Source organism: Callorhinchus milii, unplaced genomic scaffold (assembly GCF_018977255.1).
Source record: "Callorhinchus milii isolate IMCB2004 unplaced genomic scaffold, IMCB_Cmil_1.0 Scaffold8, whole genome shotgun sequence".
Taxonomy (NCBI): Eukaryota; Metazoa; Chordata; class Chondrichthyes; order Chimaeriformes; family Callorhinchidae; genus Callorhinchus; species Callorhinchus milii.
The window spans coordinates 5577439-5594627 of NW_024704749.1; the positions used below are offsets into that span (position 1 = coordinate 5577439).

General features: G+C 38.0%; 1 protein-coding gene across 1 annotated transcript in view; it reads left to right on the plus strand.

Annotated features, from left to right (window-relative positions):
- Nucleotides 1–17189, plus strand: part of LOC103184376 (mediator complex subunit 13L) — a 121037-nt gene that overhangs the window by 51274 nt on the left and 52574 nt on the right. Inside the window, exons 3-4 of the mRNA XM_007902331.2 lie at nucleotides 6897–6981; nucleotides 12101–12184. Coding sequence (XP_007900522.2) covers nucleotides 6897–6981; nucleotides 12101–12184 — 169 coding nt within the window. The remainder of the gene's footprint in view (nucleotides 1–6896; nucleotides 6982–12100; nucleotides 12185–17189) is intronic.

Here is a 17189-nt window from a genome sequence, read left to right on the forward strand (position 1 = left end):
GCTCATCAAATCTAATCCATCTGAAGATCGTGTACATTTTGTCCTGTTGAGGACTCTAATCTGAGGAAATGTGTAAACTTCCTAACTAAGCATCTAGCATAACTCGCTACGTTATTTCCCTTTGGTTGCCTTCAATTGTTTCATAATCCTTAAAGCTCAGGAATCTTTTTTTGCTACAGTCTTCAGATTTATTTCTGTATACTTGGGCTTGCTCATTCATCTTCATAATCAGATATTCAAAACCCTGGAAAATTCTAAACCTTCACAAACTGGAATACAAAGTGGTGGTAATGAAATCTGAATAAAAAGGGTGGACAATGCCATGAGGAAAAACAGCCAGAGGGTCCAAAATACAGCTGGCTGGTTACATTCCTGGCACCAGTTTTGATATGAAACACTGCAGAAAAGACAACAAAAAAAATGCATTGAGTGGAAGGCAGCTGCCTGAGTACAGACCCCCAAATGCTTGCTTGCATCTTGTCACAAAGGCATGAGTGACGATCAACTATTCATTGCTTGCCACACGTAATTCCTGTTGTAGAAATATAGGTGCAAAAGACCAAAAACAGAACCACATCTGTTATTGATTGAACCGTTTTTTTTGCAGTATTTTAATTCAAGTAGATCAAAGCAATACTTCATGTTGCCACAAGATTAGAATGTAGTGCAGAACTCAAACAGCCTTATTCTGTTGTCCTTGGGAACTATAAATAGGCAATTCCCATAATGCAGAGCATACAGTTCTACAAAATTAACCTTATAGTCCTAATATGGCCTAACACAGGTATCCTGTATGGTAGACTGCCTGGAATGTCCAGAAAACATGGAGCAGATTCCTCTGTACTTCTGCATCTCTTTCAGTTCCTGTTAGCAGCATTCCAGCAAAAATGACATGATAATGTAGGCGCAAGGCAGTGCGGTCCAACTGGCGGCCCATGTGCCGAATTCATCGGTCCTGGCTCTCCTCTATCTCCACTTCATCTGGCCCACCCGCACGCTCCATAACTCGTAAATGTTATGTTGTGTCTCTGGAAGGGAAACACAAACAAAAATATTGCTTATGCAGCCCACGGAAGTTTCTCAAATAGGGCATCTGGGCTGCAGCAGCCAAAAAGTTGGACTCTCCTGACGTAGGGTATATCCAGTGCAGTTTGAAATTCTTATTGTCTTGGATCTTGTTGCCACTGACCAGTGTATACAGGACCAAAACAGTAGCTTCCCACCATGACTACAGTACATTGGATTCAGCAAAATAAAACCCAGTAATAGAGGACACATTTCTCCAATTGTAGGAAACTTTTGCATTGTCAGCAAAGGACAGCTGGTACTTGACACAATCGGATTGTCAGTTTATGTCTCCTGCTAAAGAATTGACTAACTTCTTCAGTCTGTTCCACATAATCCACTAGTTTGATTTGGGGGAAGACAGACAGATTCTTATCTCAAGTCTTGTTTGAGTTTTGTTAATTTTATACTCATGGCCTCTAGTTCTGTACTTGCAATCCAACTTAAATGATCTGCTTATATCACCGTTATATATTCATTCCAGCATATGAATAAACAGAATCACGTGTTCAGTGATCCAAATTCTTTTCTGAACGTTTCCATGACTTTTTCAGCTTTTGGCCTTCAAAGTAGAAGTCTGTATTGTAATGTGCTTGCAGGCCTCATCAATTTAATGTTGGGTTAATGAACACAGGTTAGTTAACTATTAGTATTTCTGTCTTGCCAGCTTTTCAAGCAAGGGAGTATGTTAAGCTGCACTTCATTGGATTCGCCATGTCCACTCACTCTACTCAGCAGGCTCTGGGCACGCCTGCTCTATGTCCCCCACCTGGGCCACCCCATCATCGGTGGTGGGGCCTTCAGCCTCTCTATTCCACAGTCCCTTTGTTTGCTCCCTCGCCTCCTTCAAGGCCCGTCTCAAGACCCTTTTCGACCGGATTTTGGTTACCCTCCTACCCTTACACCTCCTGATTCCAAGCCCCTGCTCAGGTCCAAATCCCTGACTGTCCAGTGCTGGCCTTGGGACGTCTTCCAGACACGAAAGACGCTATACAAATGTAATTTGTTGTTATTTAAACTGCAGTAAAGTCTTTGAAAATTTATTTGTAAAGATTGAAAGAGATAAGTGTAACTCCAAATACAAATTTGGAAAGAGCATTGTGCTTAAAGGTGCAAGAGTGCATGGGCCTTCCACGACCTGCTGAATTCGGGTTATCAAAAGCAGGGTTTAGTTCCTTCCTGTGGGCACCTTTTGTAACTAGCTGCTATGGTTTTGTCGTAGAGAGAAAAAACTTTTCAACGATTATTGAAGCCAGGTGTTTTGTAAACCATATCTGCCAGTACATCTTTGTATACATATCTGCCCAGATCAACCTCTGGCTGTTCGGGCAAGGCAGGGGACGTGAATCAGGGAATAATCAAAGTTCATCCACCTTCTGATACAATCTTTAGAAAGGGGTGCACCATTGGTCAGGAAGAAGGTAATTTTTCTGCAGCTTCGGGCACTGAAATACATTTTTTGCTCGTTTCAGTATGTGACAATGTATACAAATGTTCAAATTTGCTAATACTGTGGGTCCCAGCAGGCAGTCATTTATTTATTTCCACCATTATTTCAGTTTAACAAACACCACAAAAAATTGTGAAAATTCACTCAAGTATTTGTGGTTTTGTTGGTGGATTAGTTTCTTTTTTAGTAACTGATTGCTTCCTGAGAAGCTGAGGCATTCCTTTTGCTCCAATGGTCATTTCTGGATATTTGACAGATCAGTTTGTTCTGCCATGGAAACCAATAATAGCCTTGGCAACTGCAAATCTCTATTCTGGGACTGCAATTCCTGTTTTCCTTATCTGGATGTCCAGTGTAAGATTTAAAAACTCATTTTTAATTCTTTACACTTGTGTCCAAAAAATGTTTGCTTAGAAAAAGCTGCTATGCAGCTGTGAAATTCATTTACTCCAGAGGAAAACAATGAAAATTGTCTTACAACAAGAGCCTGCAGATAAAGGAGTAAAGGATTACTAAGTTTTAAAGCTCTGAACTTGAAGTAGAAAGAATGCTGCCCTGCTCAAAAAGGTTTCAACACCACAGAAGTGTTGTTCACCCAGTTTATCCTATTTACTAATTTAAAGTTGTATTTGCTGAATTTGGTTATTTAGTGAATTGAACAAATCTCACTGCAACCTCACCTGAAGGAGATTTCTCAATGGAACTGCTTTGCAGCCCTAATATCGGGGCAATCATTGCTGTGTATTTATTAGTTGATCAATGTGAAGGTGATTAGTTAGCCCCAGTGGTAGGAAGCCACTAATGTTTCTACACAATTAGATCTTTCTGTGGTTGAGATCACAAAACTATCACTGATCTTGATAGATGTGCTAAATTGCACAGCTGTGATTTATGCTATCCTGATGGATTGAAATTTCTAATTTGGTTTTGCGATGAAGTCATTCTCCTTGTAAAAAGTTTCTAAATTAGCAATTTGTGATGGGCACTGAAGCCTATTGATTTAACTGTTTGACACATACTCTATTATAGTTAAGCATGTTCGCTGTGAATAAGCTTGTGCACATGCAGTAATTTTGCGGGACAGCTGCAGAATTATTTTAAATATGGAAAACCTATATTGGTGTTGCCAAGCTTCCAGATGGAATGTGAAGTTCTGTCTACTTAAGTGTATGTTGTATAAATGGATTATTTCTATATTATACTAAGTTTCATTTCCATAATTGTCAGACATTAAAAGTGAAATATAAAAGCAGATGTAGTACAAATACTCTAGTCACTTACAGGAACTATTATTGAATGTGTTTGCTGACTGACATGAAATTTTGAGCTTGAAGCGTAAGGTGGTACTAAAGGTAGTTGACTGTCTACTTCGTTCAGAGATTCGGAGGCATAACTGCATTCTTCGCCCGGGAATTACTTATTTGTGTGTGTGGTATTCACAATAATACAGCATATGTTCTGTTGTTTGACTTAAGGAACTGGGCATTATAGGTGCAATCAAATGTCGGGCAAGTATTTTATTTGTCTCACTACTTGAATCGGGTTATCTGAGCGATTTGGATGGAAGAATGTTTGTAGTTCATGAAATAGCCAGAATCCTAATTTTGATTCCATTAATGTGATCCACCTAAGCATTGGATGACTCTAGCACATCATTGACAGCTGGGCTAAGTAGCATCATGTGTTAGTTTTTGCTTGTGTGCCTGCCGTCTTTCTCTGTAGGCAGGGGGGAAGCTTATGCTGTCTAGCTGTCATTTTGATTTACCTTTGTAGCTGATTATTCAGTGTGATTAGCCTGCATTTTCAGCTAATCCTTATTTTTGTTTTGTTTTGGCTTCCATGATAATCTTAAATATCTGAGAGCTGTTGAACCATCTTTTATGTACAAATACATACATGTACATATGCATTTCTGAATAATAGCTTTCAGAATCCTGGCCACCCATCATTTTCTGTGCATTGGAGTGGCGCACATGGATTTGGGGAGAACGAGAGACTAAATACAACACAAGGATATTCCACAGCTTTTTGAGTTTGGAAAATCTGTTCTCTTTAAGACTGTATCCCAAGATCAGTGAGCTGAAACCATTTGATTCATGAATTGCAGGTTTTAGGGCAACACGTATTAATTGATGGTGGAAAAAGACCAGGAGTCAGCATATTTTTGCCACTGATAGTTTTAGTGTTTGTTTATTCCACTTGCATTGCGGTGGAATCAAGTTAAATCAATTGCCTGCCATTTTTTAAATTTGAGATTACTCTCACCTAAACCCTAATTTTCCAAAACCATGAATTGATTTAAGTGTTGATGATCAAGAGTTATTCTGGCATCTAATTTGTAATAGCATAACCTATTTTGCAGTTCGAAATCAAAGATGTAGAAAGGGGATATTAAGAATTTGTTCAATGCGCTCAACTCTGAAATGCTAGGCACTTGCAAGTTAGAAAATCTGAATTCAGTGGAATATGCTCGTGATTGCATTGTTCCCATTCTGTTTATAATAATGAATAATAATAATCCTTGCATTTGATATAGCATCTTATCACGTCTTCGAGATGTCTCAAAGCGCTTCACAGGATATACTGTAGAGTGAATTGACAGAATATTTTGTGGGTGAAATGTGGCAACCAATTGACCAAATTGACCAAATTATTATTTATTTATAATATTTTGAAGGGATTATTACCCCTGGAAAAACGATCTGCCAATCGACTAACAACCAGGTTCCGAAACTCGCCTAAAGTTTCGCCCTGCACTACAACTGGTGTGGATTTTTGTTTTAAGATGAAACTTTAGTTCCCAAACGGCAACAGGTCGCGGGCGGAATGTGGTTGAAGTTGATTTACGAACAATAAAGCAGATATTGCTCGTGGTTTTTGGGAGGATTCTTTCCTCTGGGTTTTGTGAAAACAAGGAAAAAGCAAATGCGCAGTAGGTAAATCAGATTTTATCTTTTTCCAATACTATGTATCTATGTGTACATTTCCTGTCTGAACAATGATTCCAGTTTACATATGTGATAGATAGTGCTATAAGAATATTAATGTGTAAGCAGCAAATAACTGCTGGACATTTTTTGGTAAGCATAAAATTCAATAGTATAAATTCTTCGGTTGCATAGTTGAGGCTGATGTGCAGGATTTCCTTTCTCCTCCAAGTTGTTACACAAATATCAACTGAGCATCTCACACACTTTGGTTGGTGTTGGTATGGAGTGATACTTTGTTGGCATTCTGATACCAAGCATAATAAAAACCTTCCTGGTTTCTCTAAAAAGTTAGTGTTTGCAGGACCACCTCATAATTTGTGCTGTGCAACTGCACAATGTATGGAGCCAGCACAAAGTTTAGAAGATGGTCAGGGCAGCCTGTTTCAATACCAGTATTTTTCTAGGTGGGTAATTTCAGCATCAGTTGGAGACCAGTGAGCAGTCGGTGTTTAAATATGAATGGGAATGTTCATTTGTTCCCTGACACGAGTGGGCAATACGGCTGCTTGTTTGCACTGCTCCTGATGCTTCACTGTTTAGTGCAGTATAACTGGAGCAGAAGATGTCCCTTCCACCTGATGGCACAAAAATATTGTTGCATACTGACTGTGCTGTATGTTGAACAATTCATCCTTGTGTATATAGCCAGTCATTGCGTGCATTGCAAATGGTTGAATGGCAATGCTTTAATGTGTAGGACCATTTAAGAGGCTCAGTTAAATCTGTTGAAGCACTTTGTTATTAGTGTTGCTTATCTTTCTGCATCGCAATTTCTGGTACTTGTATATAGATTTCTATGCTTCAAGCTCACTGCATCTCCAGGAAAATCTGTTAAGTAAATAATAGGTTAGAATACATTATTTGTAGAAGCAGTTTATATGTGCATTAGATGCTCAGTTTAGTGGCATTTGCTGTACTAATATTCACCTTTGAAGGTTTTTTTAAAATAAAAAAAAAAGCACAATTGTGCTTTATGTTAGTCTGTCACCTTCTTTGCTCTTGAAGTCTCCCATCTTTCAGCTGAATTTCCCCTGCTGGCTATTGCATATAAATGGCGAATTATATTTGTTTAAGATGGAAATGATATGACATGGCAGTAAGTAATGAGGAAGATTTAAAATCGTTGACTGTAAAGTTACTTGAAAATATTAAACATTTCCCATGATCTCCATTTCTTGATTTTGATAGTGAAATGTTGATGCCATCGTGAAGATTTTCATTTTATTCATCTCAACCAGCCCATCCACTTTAAGAGTGTCGATGGTTAGAATGTTTTTAAATACATAATCTTTTCACAGTTGGTTTGTGCAGGACTTTTCCTGCTGCTGAACATTGAAGTTGGATTTCATTCCTCATGAAATAATTTGGGGATTCTTTTGGTTGTTTTTCAGTGGTGGAAGACGGTCTCTGGGAAAATGGACTCACGTACGAATGCCGAACGTTGCTCTTCAAAGCCATTCACAATTTGCTAGAAAGGTAAGGAGGCAAATCAGTCATCATATTTTGGATTTTTTTTTGTCGGTGAGTGAAGGTTCATAATATAGTTGAGCCACAAAATTGAAAAGCTGTGTAATAAGTTAGGAGATATAGTTGAGCAACAACAAACTTGGGTTTTGAAACGTCTGCTCATCTTGAGGGGCATAATTGTGAATTTAGTGAAAACTTCAATTATAGCTAATTCAAATGAGCTGGAAAATTTAGTTTTGCATTGCAATTGTACAGCAATGTTTTGACTGGAGCGGCCAGAAATACTACACCTGAACATATTACAAAATGGTCTTTCCATGTATAAAATTTGGGAAGCCAGTGTGATTATTTTGCAGATATAAGATTTAAAAAAACTTAATAATTACGCATTGAGGAGCTCGGGATATGTTGGATAGTAGCAGGAGTCATGCTCAGATTTTCTGATGTGAGATATAATTTTCATATCCTGGGAAATGTGAAGGTGTTTGTGTTGGGGTGGAGAAGTGTTACTGTGATGAATAAACTAGGCTTTTTAAAAGAACAGTTTCTCAACAAGTAGCTTCCTCGCATATGTGGCAGTTGAAAGAATGAAGTGGTTTATACCACAATATTTACCTATTACAATCAAAATTCTAACTGCACCACAGCTTTATTTGCATAGTGACAATTGAGCTGTAAGAGACATCATGGAAACTGGTTTGAAAGGTTAGTTCAGATTAGATATGGCAGCAGCAGAGAAGTTATTTGACATAAAACACTTGATAGCTGTTCTGGCAGACTTACACTAACTGGAATGCAGTTAGAAAGCAGGTACACCACACGTAGATTTTTTTGCCAGTAACATTTCTTTGGAAAGCATTTGGAAGCAACTGTTGACAAAATCAAAGTTTCTTTTGGTCAGGGTGAGGAGTGAAAAGTATAACATTAGAAAACAAATGACTGCACCACAGGAAATGTGCAAGATTGTGTCAGCTTTCCAGATTTTTTGCACCCTTGTATCACATGGAGTGCATTTGTATAGATATCATTGACAATCTCCAAGAAGTGAATTGTGTATTCTTAAGAATTGGTGATGAATACTCCACTGAGTTTGGAGCAGTAGTCCTGGATTGTGGATTGTGTGCGCTGTGACGTGCATTTCAATATGCAGCGCAGTATTAAGACAAAAGATTTGGATCTTAGAAATAAATAATCCTACAGTAGAGATCTTCAAGCTTGGTAAATACAGGTTGACCTTGTTTCAATGATTCAACTTCGTTTCAGTACAATGTGGGTCTGTTTATAGTGTAGTCACACCATGAACCTGACACCCCAGATGTGCTGACAATGCACCATTATAACCCGGGATCTGTGATTGTGGACCCAAATCACCACACGATCGCCGGAGCCAATCTTTATAAGCCTCCCTCATTTCTGGTAACAATAACAACTTGCGTGATATAGCACCCTTCACACAGGGTAGCATCACGGCATAATTTCTGGCATGATTGATTGCTTAACCAAATATTATTCCCTTATCTAATAAGATTCTGGTTAAAACCTATGGAAGTTAGGATCTGAGCCAACTTTCATTGGTGATTGGCCTAAAATAGCATTGTGCTATTTCTACAACTACTATGTTTCAAGATCTTGGGATAACAGGGAAAGATAAGAGTGTTTTTTGGTGGCCTCCTGACATAGAACATGCAAAGTGCTTTTATGTGTGTGTGTGTGTGTATGGAAAGACACATGACTTCTCATGCTTGGGATGAAGAAACATATGTGTATATTTTCCCTTGGTTTGGAAAATGAGGTTTTCTCATTTGATTGGGATATGAAAAAAAGGCTTAAGGGCTTACTTTTTCTGCAAGTGACATTTTGCATACACATCTATTGATGGTCAGGATTTTTTAAAAAAAAACTATGAAGCTGATGCATATTTTACTAATTATATGTACAGTATTGTGGTGTCTCAAATAATTCACGAGTAGCTTTTCTGCAGTTATTTCTGGTTTTGCTATGAATTTTGACAAGGGCAGGAAATGAGCGTTCATGTGCCAGCTAGATTCCTTAGTCTTGTCAATTTTAGTTTTGGCCAAATTTTCTTGCTTTCATTTCACTATTTTTAATGATTAACTGCTTGTTGGCACAAGTTATTCGAACATAAAACCAGTGCTAACTTAATCAAATTGACGTCAGCTTCATTTAGTACTGTATTAATTGTAATTTATATAAAATTACTTTTGTTAAGTATTGATAGTGTAATAGCTTCTATAAACCCTGAGCAAATTTTAGCTTTCAAGATGACAGGGCTAAATTTCATTCCATGTCTACAACGCCATGGGATGTGTGACAGTGGTGTTATACATAATGCTTGCATTTGGTATAGTGCCTTTTCACACTGTCGAGACATTGCAAAACACCCAACAGGATTTTTACTGTGAAGTTGCTGTGTAATGGTAGGTGAATATAGCAGCCAATTTGTGCAAAGCAGAGAGCCACAAACAGCCATGGAGATATTCCTTCTCTCCACTCCCAAGCTGCAAATATAAGTGATACACTTACATCCTGTGCCCCTGTGGAATACGTACATCAGTCTAATTTGACAGAAGTGAAACTTTGTCTTGAACCCAGCATAGTGCTGAGATCAGCAATAACAATAATTGTAATAATAATCCTTGCATTTGATATAGCATCTTATCACATCTTTTAGAAGTCTCAAAGTGCTTCACAAAATATACTGTAAAGTGAATTTAAGCGCTCTGGAATGCTACTCTGTGTGAGGGGTCCTACATAAGTGCTTGTTGTTAAATTGACTGTATTTTGTGGGCGAAACTAATATAGCCACAAAGCAATGCCGCTTTGACGGAACGGGTGGTGCACCTTGATAAAAGGGGACATCAAGTCCTATAGCCTATTCTGATCTGTGAGGGCATTGATCCCCTATGGTCTGACCTAATTGCAGAAGTACGAGTGTGATACCAAAAGGTTATATCATTTGTGCAATTACAGGGACTGTGTCTGCTTTATCAACTGACAAATGGCTCAAATCGGTCTATTGAATAAAACTACCACGATTAGATCTTATCCCAGCAGGCTTAAAAATCTACCAGAAGTCTATAGCTAATTATTTTATAACTAATTTTAGGTTAATAACAACATTTACTAAATTGGTAACTTGGTAATATAATTCATTCTGTCAGCAAAAATTATGATTTCTCTTTTGCTTTTAAAATTTAAATTGAATTTAAAATAATGGATTACTATTATGTTCACACTCCCGTCTGCCAATCGTGATTCATTTAGTATAAACCATGGAATTAATACCAAAGTCTGTTTTTGAAACTGAACACAGTGGTTACACTTTATTAATTTCTTTAGTGATTTTTTTCAGAAGGTGCAAGGTTAAACTGCCACTTTTAATGGCTGAGTAACTGTTTTAGGTCACTGATATATAGTGCACTATAACGTTTGTATTTCAGCCCATTCTACAACTAGCTTTGTATTTATTTCCCACTGTTTTTATTATTGTTCAGCAGATGCCAATTTTACTTTGTCTGCCACTTTTGCAGTACAGTAAAACTCCCATAAGTCTTACCTTTATGAATCGTATACTCATACATTCAGCCAAGTCCCATGCATTTCCTATTAAAACCATTTAAGATTTCTTTGCACTGCTCGTATTAATCACCCCCTAACTTGTAACGCCGCTCCCCTACCCTCTATTATTCCCACACTTACCGGAAATGATGTCCTGACCCGTTGACACATGCACACTTACCAGCCGGCTGCATCGACTTGTAGTCTTGATCTATCGACGTATACGCGGAACTTCATTACCCGCGATTCAATGCGATTCCATGCCTTGCTGGTAAGTGCACATGTGATGGATGAAGACACATTGAATCTCAGGAAATGTAGTCTTGTCTCATCACCGCGTGCACATTTACCGGCTGCATTGAATTACGCACGCCAGTGTAGGTTATTTGATTAAATCAGATTTTATCCGACTTCTCCCATTTGCCTGCAACTCGGACTTCACGTAAGTCATATCAAATGTCATGGTCTCTACTGATATAACTTGGGTGAGTTTTGCTGAAATAGCATTGGATAAGATTAAGACCAATATCATGCCAATGTTTTTAAATATACATGGAGAATCACATGAAATCAAGATGGCGTTTGCTGCAGCCACATGATAAATCTCTAAGTAAGGCTCACTAGATACTGTTTCCAAATGAATTATGATCTCAAGTGTAGATTTTTATCATGCCTCATACTTGTTGATAATCTGTTCATAACTGTTGCAGCTGACGTTTATTCAGAACACTGTTGTCGTATTGCTTTGTCAATGCATAAATAAGAACTATTTCTTAAAATAAAGAATTATTTCTGCTGGTGGGTTCTCCACACCAATGTTGTAATCATCTTATTAACACTCCCAATATGTAGAACAGTTGTGTATTGACCTAAATACTCGAAGGAGCCTGTGAATTGACATGAGTAGAATAGCAGTAAAGTAGGCCAAGTCTTCAATGTGGAGAAAATGAAAATGCATTATTCGTATCTAATGTGGTAGGAAAGAATGTATGGATTGGACATCCAGTTTGACATTCTGCTGTGTTTGTGACCCTACTGCGAAATACAGGGCGACCCGCGCTAATCAAAAGCAAAGTGCATCAAGTTTACGGTGGCTTCCCATTCACCTATTTAATTGTGGAGTGGGGGGTGGGGGGGAGCAGTAGGATTGAATTGAAAAGTACTTGTGCTTTACCAACTAACTTGTCTTGGCTAGTAATCCTTCAGATAAATTGGTCACTTGTCTCGTGGTTCAGGGAGCCTTGTGTGCAAAATGGCTTTCGCGTTTGCCTGGAAAATTGATCGCTACACTTGTAAAGTGCTTTGAGATGTTTTGACTGATAAGACGCTATTTGAAACAGTCCAATTCCTGCACATAGGGAATTCCTATTAGGAATTGAACCTTGCGATAGGCATTGAGTGAGCATAGATCAGATAATTGTGCATAGCGAGCCAATGATTTGATGGTTAATCATTCCTCTTTGGGAAGCTGTAAGGGTTGGTGGATGCATCAGTATCTAAGGATGAAATACTAAGGATTAAATTCTCCTTTTGTAACATTGTTTTTAAGGTGCCTGATGGATAAGAACTTTGTGAGGATTGGAAAATGGTTTGTCAAGCCCTACGAGAAAAATGAGAAGCCTGTAAACAAAAGGTATGTGACTACAGAGACGGACTCTGATGTATGATCTGTAAACCACCTGTTTAGTGAAGTGCTTCCAATGGTATCAGGATGCTCATAAAACATTTTTTTGACAGGAAGGTATTGTTCAGGTACAGGAAATATCAAAACACACAGTGCAACTTAAGATTCTGTTATTGTACTCCATCTTAACCTATTTATTGAATTCGTATTTCTCGTTTGTTGCTTCTCTTTAAAATTTAATTCTCTAGGTTGTTGCGGTGCCTTTTTTTCCCCCTTTGATTTTATGTAACACCTTGTTCAGAGCTTAACTGTGGTGTGTGTACGTGCATGTGCCCATACTCCAGAAACCATTTGTGTTTTGTCATTATCCTTTTTGTAAACTTTTTGTATCAGTACCAATTCTAGAAATTGTCCTTAGACACGTTTCTGAAGGATTCTTGATGGAAGCTTTTAAGTCATTGATTGCCTTTTTAGTTGGTTGCTGTTCACAATGGGTCAGTGTTCATGGACAATGGAGTTGTCTGGGCGTTTTTTCTGAATTTACAGCTTTTTCGTGAAGGATGTTTTTGATGTAAAGAAACTGTGATTCTCCTTATGCTATTGTTTTTTTTTATACTCCCAACAATTGTTCCATGTCGAATACCACAACATTTAACATTGATCCGGAAAGGGATAAATCTTGCAATGGCTCAGCCAAAATGTGTTTTCCAGAATAACTGGGAGCGGTGGGGGGGGGGGGGGGGGTATTGGTCACTGAACTGTGAAGTCTATTATTGAGCATCACAGATGGCAATTGATGTGTACCAGAGGGAACATACCAATTCACAATGAAACAACATCAGTACTATGGTAAGTGCTTCCATATGTTGGTTCTGAAGTGATTCAGTCAGGGCAGTGGCGCATCGCCTGGAAGCTCGCTCATTACAAATTTGGATTGTGGCGAGATAGAAGTTCAGAACACCATTGCAGCTCTGTCGGTTTGTGATGCAGCCACCTATTTCCTGGTTGGTAGATAGAATGATGTGGAATTTTATATTTGTACATTGACTCAAGTTTTGTAAATGCAATGGAATTCATACTTTGATTTCTACTTCTTTTGGCATCAGAGCTATTTTAAATTCCAATTCTAAAAATGACTTAAATTTTATTCTGAACCGAGGAAAAATAATAATGATAATCCTTACATTTGGTGTAACGGCTTTCGTGTTAGGAGGACATCTCAATGGGTATACTGTAAAGTGGAGTGTTTTTTGTGGGTGAGAACAACAGAAGACAGACTCCGGATGTTGCTTTCACTCTTGTTTGGCCACCGTCCAGTTGCAGTACAACTGCTTGTCAATTTGGGCTCCAGATTTTCTTGCTGCAGAGTGCTTGGTTTGATGTAGCCACCTTTCATAATGATTTGCAGACAGTGAGCCATGATGGATCTAGAGGGAACCGAAGTTCTTGATCTTTGGGAATGTTAAAACTTGTCTAGTGAAATACACAGAATATAAATCTGTCCAAAGAAAATCTCAAGTTACCGTACACAATTTTTAACATGACCATTACTTCTCAATAAGAGTGAGTGAGTGTTGCATGGATATCTTGAGATGGAAACTTTTGGAGCTAATGAGAAGTTGTTGGCCTGCTATTTTTCAAGTGGTCCTTTGCATAGTTGGTTTTAAAATCTGTGGATACCACACCTAGTCCAGCTGCTCTCCCATTTGTTTGAAACATTAAGTTTTGTAAGCAACCATTTTTATTTCAATGCTAACTCTCTGGTTGCATAATGCAGTTGAACCCAACAAACCATTTTTCTCTTTTTTTAAAAAAAACTAAGCCACACATTCTGGATGTGGCAAACACATATTTGGTTTGGAGAAAATTTGTACTCTGACTTTGGCACTATTTGGATATTGTTCAGCATTTAAATATTTTAACTTTTTATGATTTTCTCCAGTATTACTAATTTGAATAAAACATTGTAAACTCGTCAATTTAGTTTGTTTTTAAAAAAAGTTGATTCATGTAAAAAAACATTAAATGGTTACCAGATACCAGACCAGTATGATGTACACCAATATCAACACAATTTCCAACTGGCTATCACATTCTAATGGACATAAATTGCAAGTCTGAGGTAACTCTCATTGGATTTCCTTTATTTGTGTGTAGTAAGCGCACGCGTCAAAAAAATTGTAATCCAGGTACTTTCATAATAATACAATAATCCTTGTATTTGATATATCGCTTTTCACGTCTTCTAGACATCTCAAAGCGCTTCACAGAATATACTGTAAAGTGAATTGACTACATATTTGTGGGCAAAACGCAGCGGCCAATTGCGCAGCAGTCTCCCACAAACAATCATGGATTGAAATGACCAATTTATCAACTTTTTTTTGAGGGATTATTGTCAGGGTTGTGGAGTAAGGAAGCTTGCCCAAGGTTTTGCCCTGCTGGGAATCGAACCCAGGTCTCTCGCCTGTGACGCGAGTGCTCTAACCATTGAGCTACAGGACTCCACTGTACAACTTTCAAACCATTTGCTCCCCCAAATTAAATAAGATTCGAAACCATGACCACTACTTGAGTTTGGCAGCTTTAAATGTACTGTGAGCTTCAAAATTGCAGAATTATTTATGAATCATTATAGCGGCAATGAATAAATGACCATTTTATCACTGGCATCTGAATTCATCTGAGTGCTTATCGTCTTGAGCACCCCGGTGCTAAAAGCAGAGGATCTAATAAATTATTAAGAATAAATTCTATGCAACGGAGTGCAACAAGGTCTTGGAATTATTGCTTTTAGAAAGGTACTGTTTCAGTCACTTTTTTAATTTCACATTCATTAGCACAAAGTGCAGAGGATAAACTAACGGCACCTGTCATGCTGATAATTAGATTTGTCAAGACTCCGTTGTGCAGTCTGCCAGACAGTGTTGTCAGTTTTTGTAGTGGTAATGAATTGAGTGAGAGCGTTGAATATGCAAAGCCGTAATTTGCTGCTTAGTTTGGATAAAAGAAGGAAGCCCTGCTCTTTCCCGAGAACAGATGGGGAATCAATTTGTCTAATAATCGGCAGTTTCTGTTTTTTTTTAAACAGAGCTACTGGGATCAGAAAGCTGAGTGTGAGATTTAAGTATGGAAAAGAAACTAATTTGTGTCAGTGCACATTGATTTATTTCTTTGCAAAATTTATTTATTCTTTTTTGACTGTTGAGTTCTGTGTTGTTGTGCATAATGCCCTCATATTCAATGAAAGTGAATCAAAATGCTCTTCCACGTAGCAAGGCAATGGTGGGCCTTGGTACAAATGAACTGGAGTGAGGAGGCTGTGTATTTGCTCTATGTTGAACTCTCCTCTACCACCCCTTTGTGAATGTTATCAAATGGATAACTTGAAGACATTGGTCCAAAATGATTTCTTGGTTCAATTTGTACTGTCGTTTCTAAAACCACATTTTCCTAATTCCCTTACTGTATTCTGCTTCCCAGTGCTACAGCACTATACTGCATGTTACCAAGACACCAATTTACATTTATATAGCGTCCTCCATGCAGGGTAGCGTCTCAGAGCGCTCAAGACATTCATCAGCTTTGTAAGTGTAAATTACAGAATATCCTAAGATATTTCTGTACAATATTGTTTTACTACAGTTGAGTGTAGGCTATTGGATCCAAAATAAAACCACAGCCGTCTTATTACATTTTATTTTTATCGTCAGAAAATGGCTTGACATGTGTAAATGTTGAATTGCAGGGGCAGAATTTTATTAGTTTAGCAGAGGCACCTGTAATTTTGCATGAACTGAAATGCCCAAGTAATTCATTGGTCTTGCATGACACCCCAGTAATTAGAGGACAGGGATGTACAAAACAAGTTTGTTCGAAGTGAAGCTTCAGATTAATTTATGCATGAACTCTAAAAGCATTCAAGCATTCACATTCTCAATGTGATTTCTGAAAACATTCGTTTGCAATTTGTTACGGACAGATTATGAATATCTTCATTATTTATGATATTATTTGTCTAAGTTTGAGAATGAAACTGTCAAAAGTTTCAATGTACTGTGTAGGTTTCAAGGTTTAAATCCAATTTTACTTGTGGTGGGGGGGGCGATTTTAAAGCATATTTGTTAAGGATGTGTATGTTACTGTATCAGACTCTGCCACTGTCATGCACTCTGGTACACGACTGCACGTGAAGGGGGCTATAAAATGCAAGTTGTTGTATTAGTCATGCTCATACCATGAACTTGTTGCAGCACTTGTTTTCTGTTTTGTTCATTTCCCTTTGCCATTTTATTGATTTCAAACTAGCAATCTTGAGGTATTTTCTTTTGATAAGCGAGCTGTAAGTTTCTGTGAATGCTTCAGGTCAATCAATAATTATTCTAGAATCAAACATTTGTGGTTACACTTAAACACCATATTTGTTTTTTTAAAACAAAATCTGAAAATTGGTTTGAAGTTATTTGAGCAGTTGCAGTGCAATACAATTCTTCGTCATGAGAAACGTGCTGTTATGGTAGGGCAGAGGTTGAGACTGGATCTATTCTGGCGCAAAGAGGGGAAAAAATCAGTGCACATCCTGCATCTCACCTAATGACTAAATCAAGTGGCATTGATTTAACTCATGATATCTGCTTAAGACTGAGGTGGATAGATATTTGTTATAAATCAGGGTATTAAGGGATATGGGGCAAGGGTGGGTAATTGGACTTGAGGTACAGATCAGCCATGATCTTATAGAATGGCGGAACAGGCTCGAGGGGCTGAATGGCCTCCTCCTGTTTCTATGCTTGCATGCTCTGTTGTACTGCCGAAAGAAAGCTTAAATTCCTACAAAATTGAAAAATGAGCAGAGAAATCTGAGCCATGCCAAAAATGTACAGTTGCTTAGTATAGCAGGAAATGCCTGATTAAAAATACCACGCTGTTGCTTGCGAACATGCCAGTAGGGAAACATAAGAGCTTTCACTTATGTGATTTTAGTTTGTAAGCTGTGGTTTCTTTCCTCCCATAT